At 46.1% G+C, this 19,347-nt stretch overlaps 1 protein-coding gene across 1 annotated transcript; it reads left to right on the forward strand.

Moving 5' to 3' along the window:
* The first annotated feature begins 9,114 nt into the window (after positions 1-9,114).
* LOC127339741 (MEIOTIC F-BOX protein MOF-like) lies at positions 9,115-10,866 on the forward strand. The gene is made up of 4 exons (XM_051365558.1): positions 9,115-10,047; positions 10,119-10,274; positions 10,397-10,633; positions 10,720-10,866. The coding sequence occupies exons 1-4, from the start codon at positions 9,115-9,117 to the stop codon at positions 10,864-10,866; spliced, it is 1,473 nt and encodes a 490-aa protein (XP_051221518.1).
* The last annotated feature ends 8,481 nt before the right edge of the window (positions 10,867-19,347 follow it).

Raw genomic sequence — 19,347 nt, forward strand, 5'->3', positions numbered from 1 at the left:
TGAAATTCGAATTTCCAGAATTCAGTTATTTTGCAATCTGATGCCAAGTTTAAAATTCAATAGGGACAAATATACTCGGCCAAATTTTACAAATTTATATCTATGGAAAGCTTAGGATTTTATCTACACAATGCCACTGGATTGAACCCTAGATATAATACAGAATTAAATTAGGAAAATAAACAAGGCAGGGACTTTTCTACCTTAGAATAATTATTAAAAATCAATCATAAATGCTTTTAAGTTAATTCCAACTCCTATAAATCACATTACACTTGTACTAATTGTTTTCGCAAAAATATGCCATGCTTACTTTGAATGATCATGGCCTAGTTTAATTAAAGCATTTTATGGCTATTTCTAGTCAAACATATTGTCCAAAACTATTAAGAAATCATATGGGAGTGTTTCTCTCATTTAAATCTTCTCACAACCAATACAAAATGAGGTAGAGACTCTGGTCATTTAGGTCTCATATGAATTGTTGGTGATATTAAATCTTTATCATGTTAGGATTAAATGGTATGAGGTGCTCACCTCATTTAAATCATTTTCTTAAATGATAAGTGTGAAGAGGTTGACTATGGTCAACTGATACGCGTACAGCACGCGACCGTTGGGAACCCCAAGAGGAAGGTGTGATGCGTACAGCGGCAAGTTTTCCCTCAGTAAGAAACCAAGATTTATCGAACCAGTAGGAGCCAAGAAGCACGTTGAAGGTTGATGGCGGCGAGATGTAGTGCGGCGCAACACCAGGGATTCCGGCGCCAACGTGGAACCTGCACAACACAACCAAAGTACTTTGCCCCAACGAAACAGTGAGGTTGTCAATCTCACCGGCTTGCTGTAACAAAGAATTAGATGTATAGTGTGGATGATGATTGTTTGCAGAGAACAGTAGAACAAGTATTGCAGTAGATTGTATTCGATGTAAAGGAATGGACCGGGGTCCACAGTTCACTAGAGGTGTCTCTCCCATAAGATAAATAGCATGTTGGGTGAACAAATTACAGTTGGGCAATTGACAAATAGAGAGGGCATGACAATGCACATACATGATATGATGAGTATTGTGAGATTTAATTGGGCATTACGACAAAGTACATAGACCGCTATCCAGCATGCATCTATGCCTAAAAAGTCCACCTTCAGGTTATCATCCGAACCCCTTCCAGTATTAAGTTGCAAACAACAGACAATTGTATTAAGTATGGTGCGTAATGTAATCAATAACTACATCCTCGGACATAGCATCAATGTTTTATCCCTAGTGGCAACAGCACATCCATAACCTTAGGGGCTTCTGTCACTCCCCCAGATTCACGGAGACATGAACCCACTATCGAGCATAAATACTCCCTCTTGGAGTTACAAGCATCAACTTGGCCAAAGCATCTACTAGTAACGGAGAGCATGCAAGATCATAAACAACACATAGATTGATAATCAACATAACATAGTATTCTCTATCCATCGGATCCCAACAAACACAACATATAGTATTACAGATAGATGAGCTTGATCATGTTAGGCAGCTCACAAGATCCGACAATGAAGCATAATGAGGAGAAGACAACCATCTAGCTACTGCTATGGACCCATAGTCCAGGGGTGAACTACTCACTCATCACTCCGGAGGCGACCATGGCGGTGTAGAGTCCTCCGGGAGATGAAACCCCTCTCCGGCAGGGTGCCGGAGGCGATCTCCTGAATCCCCCGAGATGGGATTGGCGACGGCGGTGTCTCTGGAAGGTTTTCCGTATCGTGGCTCTCGGTACTGGGGGTTTCGCAACGAAGACTATTTGTAGGCGGAAGGACAGAGTCGGGAGAGTCACGAGGGGCCCACACGCTAGGGCCGCGCGGCCAGGGCTTGGGCCGCGCCGCCCTACTGTGGCGCCGCCTCGTGGCCCCACTTCGTTAGTCCTCCGGTCTTCTGGAAATAGGCCCCTGGGCGTTGATTTCCTCCAATTCCGAGAATATTTCCTTACTAGGATTTCTGAAACCAAAAACAGCAGAAAACAGCAACTGGCTCTTCGGCATCTCGTTAATAGGTTAGTGCCGGAAAATGCATAAATATGACATAAAGTATGCATAAAACATGTAGATATCATCAACAATGTGGCATGGAACATAAGAAATTATCGATACGTCGGAGACGTATCATCAACATAGGTCACATATTATTCATGAGAGAAATTAAATCTTACTAAGATATTGAGAGGAAATTATTTCTCTAAGTAATTAAAAGTAACATCTAAATTAGTATGAGAGGAAATTATTTCTCTTAAATAATAAGAAAAACACCTCCACCAACTTAATAGTAATGTGTGATGCTAGTTTAAGTTGTGTGAATCATGAGTGTGACTAGTTTAGTAAATAAGTTTGGTATGATGATTGTGTACCCCGTATTCGTATTTTAGACGCTAGTACCGAGGGGTATCAAGAGGAGGAGGAGGTCTACTTCCAAGGAGAAGAAGACCACTTTGACCAATTTCCCAACCAAGGCAAGATAATACTCTTGCAAAGTGCAAAGCTCACCATGAGCAAGGCATTACCCCATTTTTACTTTATGTTCATAATCCTACTTCCCAGTTTTACTTTACAAGCTTTATTTACTTTTGTTTTATCAAGTACTTTTGATTCATGATTCACTTGGTTAGTATTGGATTAGTACAAGGGTAGCAAGTTAGTCTAGAAGCAAAGCAAAGTACTTAGCACCCCTCATACCTAGATGCTAGTGCTAAATTAAAATTGACTACTCTAGATGGGAACATGTGTTTGTGAAATGAAGATGTTGAAAACCTTGAAATGATGAGTCATCTCCATTGAAAGATTTTGAAGGTGAATATGACATGAATTTGACTTGGTGAAATGGCTAAAAACTGATGATTGAGTTGGATACGATACCTTACCAATTTTTGAGTACTCCCACAATACCTGATTATGGGTAAGGCTTAGCTGGAAATTTATGTGTCTTAGTATGGGTTCCCTCTGAACACACATCATAGGGGTTATGCTTGAGGCTGCCTCCGTTGTTGAGAAATGATGTGGATTGAGGTGAATTGTATGGCCAAGCCCTGTGCAGTTCCCGGGTTAACAGTTGGTTTTCACCGGGAGGCCAAGCTCATGGGGAGAGGTGCCTATACTAGGATGTGTAAGTGAAAGGTTAACGGTTGATGATCCGCGTACTGAGTTACTACTATTCGGGGTTTATCCCTGACGGATGTAATCAAAAGTTGTGGCACAAGTGTGCAACCTCTGCAGAGTGTAAACCTATTCGAATAGCCGCGTCCGTGGTCATGGACAGTTGGAAAGGCCATACTGTTTCCGTCATCAGAATTTATATCTTTGTGACTTATGAATGTGACTTGATTGGTGACTTTGAAATTGAATCACAACAGAGTTGTGGGAATGACACTAATGTTCCCACTTGAGTTAGTTAGCACATGAGGAGTGGTTTACTAAAATGTTTCTAAACTAAAATTGGCTTTATGCAAATAACCTTAGAGCTTAGAACACTCTCAATAGCAATGTTAGTACTTACATTAGTATTAGATTGCGAGTACTTAAAGTACTCACGGCTTTGTCCCTGGCTATTCAAATGGCCAGACTATGAAGCCGAGCAGCAGTACGAGGATGACGATCAGCAGGACGTCTACCACAACTAGGAGCTTCTAACGTCAAGCGTTAGCCTGTGGACTAGAGAGTCCATTTATCTTTACGCTTCCGCTATGAACTTGTGTTTGTTCGTTGATCAATAGATCAACTATTCGTGTAATATGGATCATGTGATTCCAATATGTAAGACATTATGGTTTGTAATGAATGATGACTGTGATGCTTAACTATTATGCCTCGCAACAACAATATTCTTGGGATTGCGACGTATGACATAATAGGCATCCGGACTTAAAAATCCGGGTGTTGACAGGGTGCATCCGGAAAAAGAAGGAAAGAGATATCATCCACCGGGTAAGTACCCGAGGTGGGACGAGGATAGAAGGGATGCGTCTCATCAAACGTGACATCACGAGAGATGCGCATCCGATGACCAACAGGGTCCCAATAGTGATAGCCCTTATGCTCATCACTGTATCCGAGAAAAACACACTCAACAGACTGAGCGGTCAGCTTGGTGCGATCGCGAGGAGGGAGAAGAACATAGCAAATGCAACCGAATAAACGAAGTGTCGAGTAATATGGAGAGCAACCAGAAAGACGCTCGAGAGGAATGCCACCTTGAAGGGAAGAAGAAGGCTGAATGTTAATGAGGTAAGTCGATGTAGCAACAGCCTCAGCCCAGAAATGCGGCGGAAGAGAGGAAGCAATCATCATAGCACGGGTAGTCTCAAGAATATGACGATGCTTATGCTCGGCGACACCATTTTGAGCATGGGCGCCGGGACACGAGAACTGGGCAAGGGTGCCCTGCTCAGCAAGAACACCACGCAGGTGCTGGGAGATATACTCTCCTGCAGAGTCAGCACGAAACACACGAATAGGCATGGAATACTGAGTACGAACCATGGCTGCAAAACGCTGATAAATAGGAAGCACCTCACTACGAGAGTGCATAACAAACAACCAGGTGTATCTCGAAAAATCATCAATAAACAAAATATAGTATCGATGACCCCCTTTCGAAGGAAAGGGAGCCGGACCCCAAACATCCGAATGAACTAAATCAAAAGGTCGCTGAGATACAGACGCACTAGTAGGATAGGGAAGCTGAATCTGTTTGCCTAGCCTACAACCCTGACACGAATGCAAAGACACATCTCCTAAGACAGACCCCAGAAGACCACGACGAACTAATGACGATAAACGGGAGCCATAGAGGTGACCCAGCCGATGATGGCACTGCTGAAAAGATCCAGTGACAGAAGCAACAACCGCATGAGGAACTAGAAGATGAAGTGGCAGTAGAAGGAACGCGAAGCCAGTCTAACTCCCAAAGCCCCAGGGACTCAAGGCTGTGAGGGCCAGCTCCAACCAGGGCCTGTGTACGGCGGTCCTGAACAGCACAAGAATCAGCGTCAAGAATGACGCGACAATCAGAATCAGTAAGCTGACTAGCGGAAAACAGGTTCATCTTAAGACTAGGAACATGAAAAACATCAGGAACAGAGAGGGAGGTAGTAGAAAGGGTGCCTCGACTGAAAACAGGGAGAGAGGTACCATCAGCCGTGATAACACGAATAGGAGAAACAAGAGAGCGAAGAGCAAAAAGAATAGAAGACGCAGAAGTCATATGAAAAGAAGCTCCAGAATCCAGATACCACGGGGATGACGTACCTGACTGTGTGGAAGGTGGTGGTCGCGCGGTGCCAGAAGAGCTAGGCACGGAACCAGCAGTACCCGTCGAGGAAGAGCCTATACCAGCGAGCAGACCACGAAGACCACGGATAATGTCCTGATCAGAGAGCGCAAAAGCAGAAGATCCTGAAGACCCAGCCTGATGACGAGTATGCTGCGGCGGGCATAAGCTGGGATCCCTCTGCCGACAAGTAGAGATAGTGTGGCCAGTCCTGCCGCAGTAGGTGCAAGGAGGTGATGTCGAACCACGAGGCTGCTGGGGCTGACGCTGACCCTGGAATGGAGGAGTAGGAAGTATCGGCTGTGCCGGAGGCCGCAACGAAGCCGGCGGCATAGGAGGTCCACGAGCAGACGGCACAGAAGGGCCACGAGCAGCAAGAACAGAGGGAACATCAAGAAGACCAGCACCATGAAGACGAGTCTCCTCAGCACGAAGCTCAGCAAGGACCTCAGAGAGCGGAACACGACCACGGGCAAGCAGCTGGGCCCGGCGCGGCTCAAACTCCTTACAGAGCCGCGACAAGAACTCAAAAACGCGCTGAAACTCCAGATCCGCGCGCACAGTCAGACATCAGGGATAGGTGGCAAACACAGCTGTACGGAGAGAATCAAGCTGACACCAAATAGCAGCACTCTGAGTGTAGAACTCATCAATAGTAGAATCACCCTGCTGAAGGGCATGCTCCTGGCGGACCACAGATAGGTAGAGAGCATCCCCAGACGGCTGATAGCGCTGACGAAGAAAAGCCCACTGAGCAACAGCAGTGGGAAGACCCATAAACTCAGCCACATACTGAGGCAGAACACTGGAGGTAAGAACAGCAGCAGCACGAGCATCCTCATCTATCCACTAAGTGTACTCGGTCAGATCCAGCCGGTAAGTCGCAACGGCAGTAGAGTGGTCCTGGACCTTCCGGTCATAATCAGCCAGAGCAGTGTCATCAGCACTCTTGGCTGCATCCTTATCCGCCTGAGTACCATCAGGGGCAAGGGCAACAGGTGGCGGTGCTACAGGCACCGTAGGAGAAACGGGGCGCGGCGGACAGGAGACCTCGCCAGAAAGCACACCCCAAAGACGAAGACCGCCCATGTGGACGCGCATGAAGGCAGCGAAATCAGGGTAATTCGCGCCATCAAAGATCACCGGGCAGCGAGGGATCGCAACATAGCCCGAGGAAGACATAGCTCTATCTTTTTTTCAGATCGAAGTCAACTCAGGAGAGAGAAAACGGATCGGGGAGCAGAGGCCGCTTCTCCGTCCCTGGTGGCAGAGACGCGCAGCGGGAGGCACGGGACGGGCCTGGACCGGCGGCAGAGAGCGGCGGGAGGCGCGGGACGGGCGACAGAGGACGGCGGCCGGCGACCGGTAGCGGCGGAGGGCGGCGGCCGAGGGAAGCAGCCGGCGGAGGAGAGCGGGACGGGCGGGCGGCGGTGGGAGAGGTGGGGTCGGCGGTGGAGAGGCGCCGGCGGGGAAGAGGCAGGGCGGCGGGCGGGGAAGACGGCCGGCGGCAGCAGCCGGTGAAGAAGAGGCGCGGGGACGGAACAAGCCAAGACGCACCACGCGCGGACTAGAAGAAAAATAGGATCAAAATTAGCTCTGATACCATGTTAGAGCAATATATTTGTTATATTACCAGGGGAAAAGGCCACAATATATAGTACATGTACAGGTGCACATATGCAGAAAGCTCCCTAACATATGGGGAAACTACAATAGACAGATATATACATCTAACAGTGGCCATGGCTATAAAAAGGCCAGCTGCCCCTAGGAAAAAGGACGAGTCATTGATATACAGTAGTTTAAAGTGACCCGAGAGGCTATCTCTCGGTTCACTTGTTATAAACACGACAAGCAATAACGAAGAATAAAAATTAAATCACAGCGGGAGACACAAGATTTTAACATGGAAAACCATCTCCAACAAATAGAGGTAAAAACAACGAGTGTCAGCCATCAAAACTTCACTATATCGAGGAGTTTTACGAACGACGTGGATTATCTTATTAAGAGATTCACCCTAATCGGCATCTTACAAGAGATATAAATAGGCGGTGATGATGATCCGTCGTTAGCCTTCATATTAAATTTGGGTCACAATATAACATCATTAATAATTCTCAGAGCCCATTTCAGCTTAGATTAGACCATCCACCTTAGGCAACTTCAACCAGGCAAGGTTAGAAGTCCGACTGACCTTCCTCATCGATCTAGCCGGCCACCACATAATTCCACACATTTGAGCACCTTATTCACTCCATAATATATAATCATACTAACAAGTAGGGATGTTTACTCGAACTCCCGAGGCCTGAATTTGTATACATCATGTGCATTTAAGGTTGTTAGCCCATCGGATCGTGACCATAAGTCCCGCCTACATACAAATTTACTATCGGGAAACAAAACCCCTACAATTGGTGTACTAGGTAGGGGCTTTGTGTGTCAACATCAAGCATCCGGATGGGTTCATCGGCCCCCTCACCACCAGCGGCATTGACGCCGTCGGGGAAGACCTCCACTCTGTCCCCAATAATCCATGGATTAGCCTATGAGGCTTTATCCATTTTGGCAGCCGAGAGTTCCTCGCTGACCACTGATGACTCGTGAAAACGACCACATTATGTCCATCTAAACCGGAATATTTCGTTACAACATGCAGCGAATATCTTCCTAGACCTACTAATAAATGCTAACCAATGCTGACATGTGCAAATATCCTATTTTATTTGTTTTGTGTAGAAATGGAAGCAATTAGGAGAAAATTAAGGGCATTTAATGAAGAATCACGAGCTAGAATCATCACAAAGTCAACCAGGGTCGAAAGAAGATTCACATTAGGCTTAACGACCACTGACGGTCAAGCCCGCCCCTACGGCATGACTGTACCATGTGTCGGTGGCTCAGCCTCATCAACCCCAATATAAAAAGTGAAGGGACCCGAGGCATTTAAGAGACACATGAAGAGGAAATATTTATTCCCCCGCCACAATCAGATCTCATCAGCACCGAGGCCTTGAGGCCGTCGCCATCGACTTCACCGCTTCATCACCATCATCCTCTCCATCCTCCCTCCATCTACCTCCATCTACTTGTAATCTAGATTTCGTTCGCGATTGTCGGCATTATAAGACTCACCATTCATCTCATTGAGATTTGTTATACAATGTTTGCTTTTGTTAATCCAATTATGTGGGTTTGGCCTATGGGCTAAGGCCTAATCCTCGCCAAAAATATATGCACCTAACTTATGAGATATTGTGCAATTTGGAAGTAGAGATTCATTTCATATCTTAGATCTTTTTATCTCGATCTTGAAGGTTTGACAGGTACCCGAACTCAAGAGACCGACAAAAGGTAATAAGGTTTGATTATTTTAGTCTACACTAAACTTTTCAAAATGTGAACATTTTTAGAGATTGCACAATTTTTCAAAGAAAATTGATATATTTTGAAATTCGAACAATTTTAAATCTACACATTTTCAAATGTGAACATATTAATTTTAAAACTTCTTAAAAATTTGTATGTTTTTAAAAATTTGAACATTTTACTTCTTTAAATGAACATTTTAAAAAACTACACATTTTTTAAATTTGAACATTTTATGAATCTTGAAAGATAAAAAAAAACATTAAAAAGAAACAAGATTATGTATAGGAAACGCTCTCTCTCTGGTAGACACGTTAGTCGGGACGTGTAACTAATGGATGTGAATGGGGCTGATGACCCCATATGTAACCTAACTGAAACCATAAATACCGGCCGATCGTATCGCGAGTTCAGATCAAGTCTCCATGGAGACGGTGCCCGCCGCCTCCCACGCCGGCAGAGACCGGCTGAGTGATCTTCCGGACTGCCTCCTGCGCAGCGTGCTGTCATCCCTCGGCTCCCTGCAGGTGGTTCAGACCTCCCTGCTGTCGCGGCGGTGGAGGGACCTGTGGCGCTCCGTGCCGTGCCTCGACGTCGACCAGCAGGACTTCATCTTGGAGGAGTCAGAGCCGGAGTCGCCCGGCGACGGCGCTTCCGACGCGGAACAGGAAGTCTACAGCAAAGCGCTGAAGGAGAGTCTTGTCAGAGAGATAAAGCGGCAGCGCCGCTTCGAGGACTTCGCCGACGTCGTGATACTCCTCCACGGCGTGTGCCCCCTCGACGCGTATCGGCTGCGAGTCGTCGACCCGGGTCTCCGCACGGACTGGCACCGATGGATACGCCGCGGCCTAGCGCGCCTCCCCGCGGAGCTCCTCCTGGACTTCCGCCGCCCATTATCTTACTACGAGGGTCCGTTGTTTTGCTTCGATTTCGCCTCCGGCGGCGCCGGCGCCCTGCCCCTTGCTAGCCGTCTGAGGAGGCTGCACCTTTCTGGATTGACCCTAGCGGAGAAATTCGCGGAGGAACTCAGATCCGAGTGCACAGTCCTGGAAGACCTTGAGCTCGTCAACTGCAAGTGCCACTACAGGCTCGGCCACCACATCGCCTCCCGCTCCCTCAAGAGGTTGCACATCCGCGGCAGTTACAATTGCATGAATACATTAGGCTCTCTCGCCGTTCCTGCCCTTGTATCCTTGAACCTCGACAAGGTCCCCCTGCCGGCCATTGAAGGTGAGTTGCAGTTCCTCGACGTGGCATCCGTCACAGAACCAAATATGTATGCCGAGGAATACCGTAACCATGTCTTGAAATCCCTGCGCAACGCCAAAGTATTGCAACTCCGAAGCTTTACCACCATGGTACGTACGAATAATCACAAGCCCAAACTCTCTCTGGTTTTTTGTACTATATAGTTCTGAATCTTTTTCAGGGGTTGCTGGAGGGGGAACACGAAGAATTCCGTGAGTTCCATAACCTGAGGACCTTGATCCTGATAGAATGCGACATTGGAGAGAGATGCCAGGTGCTGTGGTACGTCTTACAGAACGTCCCAAATCTGGAGAGACTTGTGCTGCAAGATTGCGAGGTGCTGTATCTTTTCCCATTTTCTTTTTATTTTTTGCTATGGAACTAATAATATGAATATGTGCATGGCCTGAAATTGAGCCATCATCTTATACATGTTCCTGTTGGGTGTCCTACAAACAGATCTCAGGGAATTGTAGTGGGGAATCAGCCTCCAGTTGCCGCGGCACAGCATTCCGCGGGTGCAAGAACCTCAAATCGATACAAGTCAAGTATAAAGATCACAATGTCCCTCATGTGCTTGTTGCAGCGCTGACGCAAATCGCAAAGGATGTAGTTAAGACACACGGCGGGAAAACAAATTATGTTGGGTGGCTGGACTGGATGAGCCGCGTCGTCTCGTGCAACTCCCTCTGCCAGGTTTGGTCTTGGCTCGTTTTCCCTGAATTCCAGCTGCAACCTCTCTCCCGCCTACTAACTCCGACTCTGCTCTTTCTTTGGTCTAGTCGGCTGTCGTCGCCGAGCCAGACAACTCTCTATCTGACGAGGAGCATGAGTCCCGTGTGCGGAAGCGCCGCGCCCGAAAGAAACATGCGAGGGACCGCGCCATCAAGGCAGGCCGCAGGGCAGCTCATGACCTAGCCCGGTGCTGAAGATTGATCATGGTGGACAAGGCAGCGCGATCCGTCCAGGCCATTAATCGATATGGGAATTGCAATCTTTTTTCAATAAATACTAAAAGCTCGGGAACCATAAAAAAACAGTTAGTGCTGAAATTTCAGTTTCTACAGATTCAAAAATTACAGAAACATGGATGCTAGAACTATTAGTCCAAGTGTGTCTAAGAAAACAACAACTTGCCTTCTTGATTCTTCAAATATAAATAATGATTTCCTTTAAGTTCCCGTGATGATAAGACCTTTGGAAAACTCCAATTTGATGCATTCAACTTGTCAGCATGTAAACAGGAATAATAAAAATGCTGCTGAAACATCAATTTTCACTGATAAAACAAATGAAGCTTTGTCAGTTTGTCTATTTAGGAGATGAAACGAGAATCACAATGGAGCACTGCCCATAAGCTGACAGCGCAATGATAATATTCTTGTAGGACAGGCTAGATAGAACAAAGTGCTGGAATTTAGCCTTGGACCCATGTCCCAATACAAATTCTGAAATTCTCTCATGTGGAAATGCCATGGGGTGGGACTAAAGTTTAGTTCCACATGGATAGTAGAGAGATAGTTGGAGTGGTATATAAGGTGGGCTTTTCTAGTCCTTGTAAGTGAGTCAGAAGAGAGAGAGCCCTCGTGCACTTCTCCTCCCTCGCCACTTGCCTCGTCACACACTACACAGTTGCAGGAATCTCGCCGAGCCGAGCTTATCTTTTTGTTGTTTAAGAAATTAATTGTGTCATTAATTATGAGTCATTAACGGATGCGTTAACGTAGCCGTTTCGTTCCGGTTTTTCTGGATCGTGGACTCGGTCATGGGCTGCGTCCCCACGAACCCTAGCATGTACGAGCACAATATAAGCGTGGACGCGAACCCTAGCCTGTACGAGACACCATATGTGACCTCCTCTTTCCAGTACATTGCGGCGCCGCCTTCGTCTTCCTCATGTCGTCCTTCGGCGTGCACTGGGTGGCGGGACAGTAAGCCTCTGGAACCCTGCCTCTCGTAGACCTGTACGAGTGAGGGGCAATCAGTTTTTTTGGGGGAGCGCTTAGAGCATCTCTAACAAAGCCCGTATTTGTCGGAACCGAAAAAACGGAGTTCAGTCTCCCGAAAAACAAATTGAGAGAGCATTTGGGCACGGCGCAGAACAGAAATTGTAAACCCAAACCGAACTCGCGAAAATCAAATGACGCGGGAAATCTATCGACGGGGATTGCAGTCGATTTCATCCGATCAACCTTAATTCGATCATAATTCACACTAAATAGTGACAAAATACAACCGCATTGGACTTAAATTACGTACTACGAGCCTAATTAGACAAGAAATTAAATTTCCCGGCGACTATACTGTCACCGGGCGGCGGAGGAGGGTTTTTCGACGCCGCCGGTTGCTAGGCGACGACGAGGGCCGCCAGCTCGATTTCCGCCGCGCCGGAGGTGCCCCCGCAGAGCAGAGGCGGTCCGTCTGCATCATCATCGTCGCCGCTCGGGGGCAACGGCGGCAGCGGCGAGCTGCACCCGCCGGCAGCGGGGGGCTCCTCCGCTTCCCCAGCCGCAGCAGCCGCCTCCGCAGCCGCAGCCGCCTCCGCGCGCCCTTGAAGGTGGCGCGCCATTAGGTCTGGCCACTTGCGGCCGGCCCGCTTCCATGCGCCGTCGGAGCGCGCCCGCCTGCCGCGCTCCGTCTCCGCCCGTACGCCCGGGGGACAGCGACTTGCCCTTCCGACGCCGGATCGGCCGCCGCCCCTACTCACGCGTGTTGCACGTGTCATTTCGGACGGCGGGGTGGTGGCCATAGCGGCGGAGCGGCGTCCGAGCGCCCGGGATTGCTCGTCGGAGCGACGGCGGGCTACGGCGGTGGGAGAGGAGCGGCGGGAGGGGAGTAGGGTGTCCGAACCAAACTCCCCTCCGCGAACCCTTTTAATAGGGGCCATGCGGGGGATTTCTCGGGCCCCTGAACTTTCGATTCGGGCCGGCCCATGTTTACGGGCTCTGATCTGCGCGCATTTCAGCCCGAACCCGTAAATCCGCCGGAAAAGTTCGGTTCCGGTGGGATTTACGGGCTCTGTTAGAGTTGCTCTTACGTGTGACTACTGGCACCACAACGTCGCCCAACGACGAGTTCCTGAACGACGACTTCTTCCCGGACATCGGCAACCTCAACATGGGAGACAACAACCAGGATCATGCTATTGCTGTCAACATCGTTGTTGCTGCTGATGCGGCCAACGCTGGACGGTATATATATCCGTGCTTCTCGTTTTAGATCTTGCTAGAGTTTCTAGTACTGCTATTTGGAATAGATGTGATAGGTTTATCTTGTCTAGATGCTATTTATTCATTTACTCTGTTGATCTGCATGATTAGTTCATCTGCTGTTTATGTAGTCATGATTTGTCAAGTTTAGTTTGGATTAATTCATATGATAATTTTCTTATATATTCAACGATCCAAAAACCTGATTATAGGCAAATGAATTCAAGTGGCATTGTCGCTGCTACTAGGCCGCCTCTCTTTGAGTGTTCGCACTATAAGAGGTGGCGCACGAGGGCACTTCTCTGTTTTCCAAACCTGAACTGCGATAGCGCCCTTCTTGGCAAACCTGAGGGTGATCTTTCTCCTGCTCAAGAGGAAGCTTACAAGAAAGTCGATGACATGTTTAAGGCGGCTCTCTTCAGTATTCTTGCAGACAGCATTGTTGACCTGATCATGCCTTTTGATCATGGTAAGGATGTGTGTGATGCACTCGAGGACAAATTTGGGGTCTCGGATGCTGGCACTGAGTTGTATGTCATGGAGCAATACTATGACTACAAGATGACTGGTGAACGCTCCGTTGTTGAGCAAGCTCATGAGATAGAGTCACTTGCCAAAGAACTGTTTAAGTGTACCTTACCGGACAAGTTTCTGGCTGGTGGCATAATTGTCAAGCTTCCTCCTTCATGGAGGAACTTTGCTACTCCTTCTTATCCAAATTAATTGACTCCACTTTGTCTAGATACATATGTATCTAGTCAAGGAATGCATCTAGCTACATCCGTATCTAGACAAAGTAGAGTTAATTAATTTGGATCGGAGGGAGTATTTCTCTGAAACATAATGATGTCTACGCACGCTTCTATTCCTGTATACAGTGTTGGGCCTCCAAAAGCAGAGGTTTGTAGAACAACAGCAAGCTTCCCTTAAGTGAATCACCCAAGGTTTATCGAACTCAGGGAGGTAGAGGTCAAAGATATCCCTCTCAAGCAACCCTGCAATTAAGATACAAGAAGTCTCTTGTGTCCCCAACACACCTAATACACTTGTCAGATGTATAGGTGCACTAGTTCGGCGAAGAGATAGTGAAATACAAGTAATATGGATGATTGTAAGTAGTAATTGCAATCTGAAATAAAAATGGCAGCAAGCGAACATGTAACAGAACTTGTTGGAAACGGTGTTTCAATGCTTAGAAACAAGGCCTAGGGATCATACTTTCACTAGCGGACACTCTCAACAATGTTATCATAAAGGAATATAAATATAAGCACTTCACTATGCTATTCTGAATTACTCTCTGGAAGGATAACGAACACTAATTCACCGTGTAGGGCTGCAAAAGCAAACCTTAAAGATGTATTCCCAAGTACTAATAAACACCCCACGCTGTCACTGTGAGCATTCATAGGAGGTACTAACACACCACAATTTCATAGAGACATCCAACTCAAATCATAACCCAGTGAACAAGTATTCTGTGAAATATAGCCTAAGAGACCCACACGGTGAACACACTGTCACCTTTACACACGTGGGACAAGGAGTCTCCGGAGATCACATAAGTAAAATCCACTTGAATAGCATAACGACATCTAGATTACAAAGCTCGTCATATGGATCTCAATCATGTAAGGCAGCTCATGAGATCATTGTATTGAAGTACATGGGAGAGAGAGAGATGAACCACATAGCTATCGGTAGAGCCCTCAGCCTCGGGGGAGAACTACTCCCTCCTCATCATGGGAGACAGCAACGGCGATGAAGATGGCGGTGGTGTCGATGGAGATGCCTTCCGGGGGAAATTCTCCGTCCCGGCGGCGTGCCGGAACAGAGACTTCTGTCCCCCGAATCTTGGCTTCGCGATGGCGGCGGCTCTTGAAATTTTCTCGTATCGTGGCTTATGTTTTTAGGGTTTTCGCGACGAAGAGGTTTTATAGGCGGAAGGGCAGCCTCGGAGGAGTCCTGGGGGACCCACACACTAGGCACCCCCCCTTGGCCGCGCCGCCATGTGGGGTGGGGCCCCCTTGGCTCCCCTCTGGTCCCTCTTCGGTGCTCTGGAACCTTCCGTGAAATATAAGATCGTGGGCCTTGATTTCGTCCAATTCCGAGAATATTTCATTTGTAGGATTTCTGAAACCAAAAACTGCACAAAACAGGAACTGGCACTTCGGCATCTCGTTAATAGGTTAGTTCCGGAAAATGCATAATAATGACATAAAGTGTGTATAAAACATGTGAGTACCATCATAAAAGTAGCATGGAACATAAGAAATGATAGATACGTTTGAGACGTATCAAGCATCCACAAGCTTAGTTCCTACTCGCCCTCGAGTAGGTAAACGATAAAAAGAATAATTTCTGAAGTGACATGCTACTTACATAATCTTGATCATACTATTGTAAAGCATATGAAATGAATGAAGTGATTCAAAGCAATGGTAAAGATAATGACTAAACAACTGAATCATATAGCAAAGACTTTTCATGAATAGTACTTTCAAGACAAGCATCAATAAGACTTGCATAGGAGTTAACTCATAAAGCAATAAATTCTTAGTACAAAGGTTTTGAAGCAACACAAAGGATGATTAAGTTTCAGCAATTGCCTTCAACTTGTAACATGCATATCTCATGGATAATTGTCAACATAAAGTAATATAACAAGTGCAATAGGTAAACATGTAAGAATCAATGCACACAGTTGACACAAGTGTTTGCTTCTAAGATAGAAAGAAGTAGGTAACTGACTCAACATAAAAGTAAAATAATGGCCCTTCGCAGAGGGAAACATGGATTACTATTTTTGTGCTAGAGCTTTTCATTTTGAAAACATAGAAACAATTTTGTCAACGGTAGTAATAAAGCATATGTGCTATGCATAAGACATCCTATAAGTTGCAAGCCTCATGCATAGATTACCATTAGTGCTCATACCTTGTCCTAATTAGCTTGGATTTACATGGATTATCATTGCATAACATATGTTTCAACCAAGTGTCACAAAGGGGTACCTCTATGCCGCCTGTACAAAATTCTAAGGAGAAGGTTCGCATTGGATTTCTCGCTTTTGATTATTCTCAACTTAGACATCCATACCGGGACAACATAGAAAACAGATAATGGACTCCTCTTTAATGCATAAGCATTCAACAACTGATAATATTCTCACAAGAGATTGAGGATTAGAGTCCAAACTGAAACTTCCACCATGGATCATGGCTTTAGTTAGCGGCCCAATGTTCTTCTCTAACAATATGCATACTCAAACCATTGGATCATGATAAATCACCCTTACTTCAGACAAGACGAACATGCATAGCAACTCACATGATATTCAACAAAGGTAATAGTTGATGGCGTCCCCAGAAACATGGTTACCGCTCAACAAGCAACTTATAAGAAATAAGATACATAAGTACATATTCAATACCACAATAGTTTTTAAGGCTATTTTCCCATGAGCTATATATTGCAAAGACAAAGAATGGAATTTTAAAGGTAGCACTCAAGTAATTTACTTTGGAATGGCAGAGAAATACCATGTAGTAGGTAGGTATGGTGGGCATAAATGGCATAGTTTTTGGCTCAAGGATTTGGATGCACGAGAAGTATTCCCTCTCAATACAAGGCTTAGGCTAGCAAGGTTGTTTGAAGCAAACACAAGTATGAACCGGTACAACAAAACTTACATAAGAACATATTGCAAGCATTATAAGACTCTACACTGTCTTCCTTGTTGTTCAAACACCTCACCAGAAAATATCTAGACTTTAGAGAGACCAATCATGCAAAACAAATTTCAACAAGCTCTATGGTAGTTCTTCATTAATAGGTGCAAAGTACATGATGCAAGAGCTTAAACATGAACTATTTGAACACAACAATTGCCAAGTATCAAATTATTCAAGACATTATACCAATTACCACATGAAGCATTTTCTGTTTCCAACCATATAACAATGAATGAAGCAGTTTCAACCTTCGTCATGAACACTAAAAGTAAAGCTAAGAACACCAGTGTTCATATGAACGAGCGGAGCGTGTCTCTCTCCCACACAAGCATGAATTTATTCAGAGAATGAAAATAACAAAACGAAAATAAAAGCACACAGACGCTCCAAGTAAAGCACATAAGATGTGACGGAATAAAAATATAGTTTCACTAGAGGTGACCTGATAAGTTGTCGATGAAGAAGGGGATGCCTTGGGCATCCCCAAGCTTAGATGCTTGAGTCTTCTTAAAATATGCAGGGATGAACCACGGGGGCATCCCCAAGCTTAGACTTTTCACTCTTCTTGATCATATTGTATCATCCTCCTCTCTTGACCCTTGAAAACTTCCTCCACACCAAACTCAAAACAAACTCATTAGAGGGTTAGTGCATAATCAAAAATTCACATATTCAGAGGTGACACAATCATTCTTAACACTTCTGGACATTGCACAAAGCTACTGAAAGTTAATGGAACAAAGAAATCCATCCAACATAGCAAAATAGGCAATGCGAAATAAAAGGCAGAATCTGTCAAAACAGAACAGTCCGTAAAGATGAATGTTTTAGAGGCACTTAACTTGCTCAGATGAAAAAGCTCAAATTGAATGAAAGTTGCGTACATATCTGAGAATCACGCACGTATATTGGCAGATTTTTCTGAGTTATCTACAGATGGGGCTGCTCAATTTCGTGACAGTAAGAAATCTGTTTCTGCGCAGTAATCCAAATCTAGTATCAACCTTACTATCAAAGACTTTACTTGGCACAACAATGCAATAAAATAAAGATAAGGAGAGGTTGCTACAGTAGTAACAACTTCCCAGACACAACAAAACAATAGCAAAATAAAAACATGGGTTATCTCCCAAGAAGTGCTTTCTTTATAGCCATTAAGATGGGCTCAGTAATTTTAATGATGCTCACATAAGGATGAGAGTTGAAGCAAAGAGAGCATCAAAAAGTGTAGGATAACGTTGCATAGAAAACAAAAAATTTCCTACCGCGAACACGCAATCCAAGCCAAGATGCAATCTAGATGACGGTAGCAACGAGGGGGTATCGAGTCTCACCCTTGAAGAGATTCCAAAGCCTACAAGATGAGGCTCTTGTTGCTGCGGTAGACGATCGCTTGCCGCTTGCAAAAGCGCGTAGAAGATCTTGATCACGATCGGTTCCGGCGCCACGAACGGGCAGCACCTCCGTACTCGGTCACACGTTCGGTTGTTGATGAAGACGACGTCCACCTCCCGTTCCAGCGGGCAGCGGAAGTAGTAGCTCCTCTTGAATCCGACAGCACGACGGCGTGGTGTCGGTGGCGGTGGAGAAGTCCGGTGGAGCTTCGCTAAGCTACGCGGGAGATATGGAGGAGAGGGGGCGGCTAGGGTTTGGGAGGGGGTGGCCGGCCACTTCAAGGGGGGCGGCCAGCTTGTGGTCTTGGGGTGGCCGGCCCCCTCCCTTGGCCCCTCATTATATAGGTGGATCCCCAAGTGTTGGTGTCCAAGTCTTCGAATAAGACCCGAACCAAAAACCTTCCATAAGAGGGGGAAACCTAGCCAAGCTAGGACTCCCACCAAAGGTGGGAGTTCCACCTCCCATATGGGGGGGGTGGCCGGCCCCCTAAGGGGGAGTCCACTTGGGACTCCTCCCCCACTAGGGTTGGCCGGCCATGGAGGTGGAGTCCCATGTGGACTCCACCTTCCTTGGTGGTTTTTTTCGGACTTTTCTAGAACCTTCTAGAACCTTCCATAGAACCTTCCGCGACATTTTAATTCACATAAAATGACATCCTATATATGAATCTTATTCTCCGGACCATTCCGGAACTCCTCGTGATGTCCGGGATCTCATCCGGGACTCCGAACAAATATTCGAACTCCATTCCATATTCAAGTACTACCATTTCAACATCCAACTTTAAGTGTGTCACCCTACGGTTCGTGAACTATGCGGACATGGTTGAGTACTCACTCCGACCAATAACCAATAGCGGGATCTGGAGATCCATAATGGCTCCCACATATTCAACGATGACTTTAGTGATCGAATGAACCATTCACATACAATACCAATTCCCTTTGTCTCGCGATATTTTACTTGTCTGAGGTTTGATCTTCGGTATCACTCTATACCTTGTTCAACCTCGTCTCCTGACAAGTACTCTTTACTCGTACCGTGGTATGTGGTCTCTTATGAACTCATTCAT

Source organism: Lolium perenne, chromosome 3, assembly GCF_019359855.2.
Source record: "Lolium perenne isolate Kyuss_39 chromosome 3, Kyuss_2.0, whole genome shotgun sequence".
NCBI classification, from domain to species: Eukaryota; Viridiplantae; Streptophyta; class Magnoliopsida; order Poales; family Poaceae; genus Lolium; species Lolium perenne.

Coding starts and splice junctions, on each gene's coding strand:
- LOC127339741 (XM_051365558.1), top strand. CDS start 9,115: ATGGAGACGGTGCCCGCCGCCTCCCACGCCGGCAGAGACCGGCTGAGT. Junction 10,048..10,118: donor TCCGAAGCTTTACCACCATG/GTACGTACGAAT, acceptor AATCTTTTTCAG/GGGTTGCTGGAGGGGGAACA. Junction 10,275..10,396: donor TTGTGCTGCAAGATTGCGAG/GTGCTGTATCTT, acceptor TCCTACAAACAG/ATCTCAGGGAATTGTAGTGG.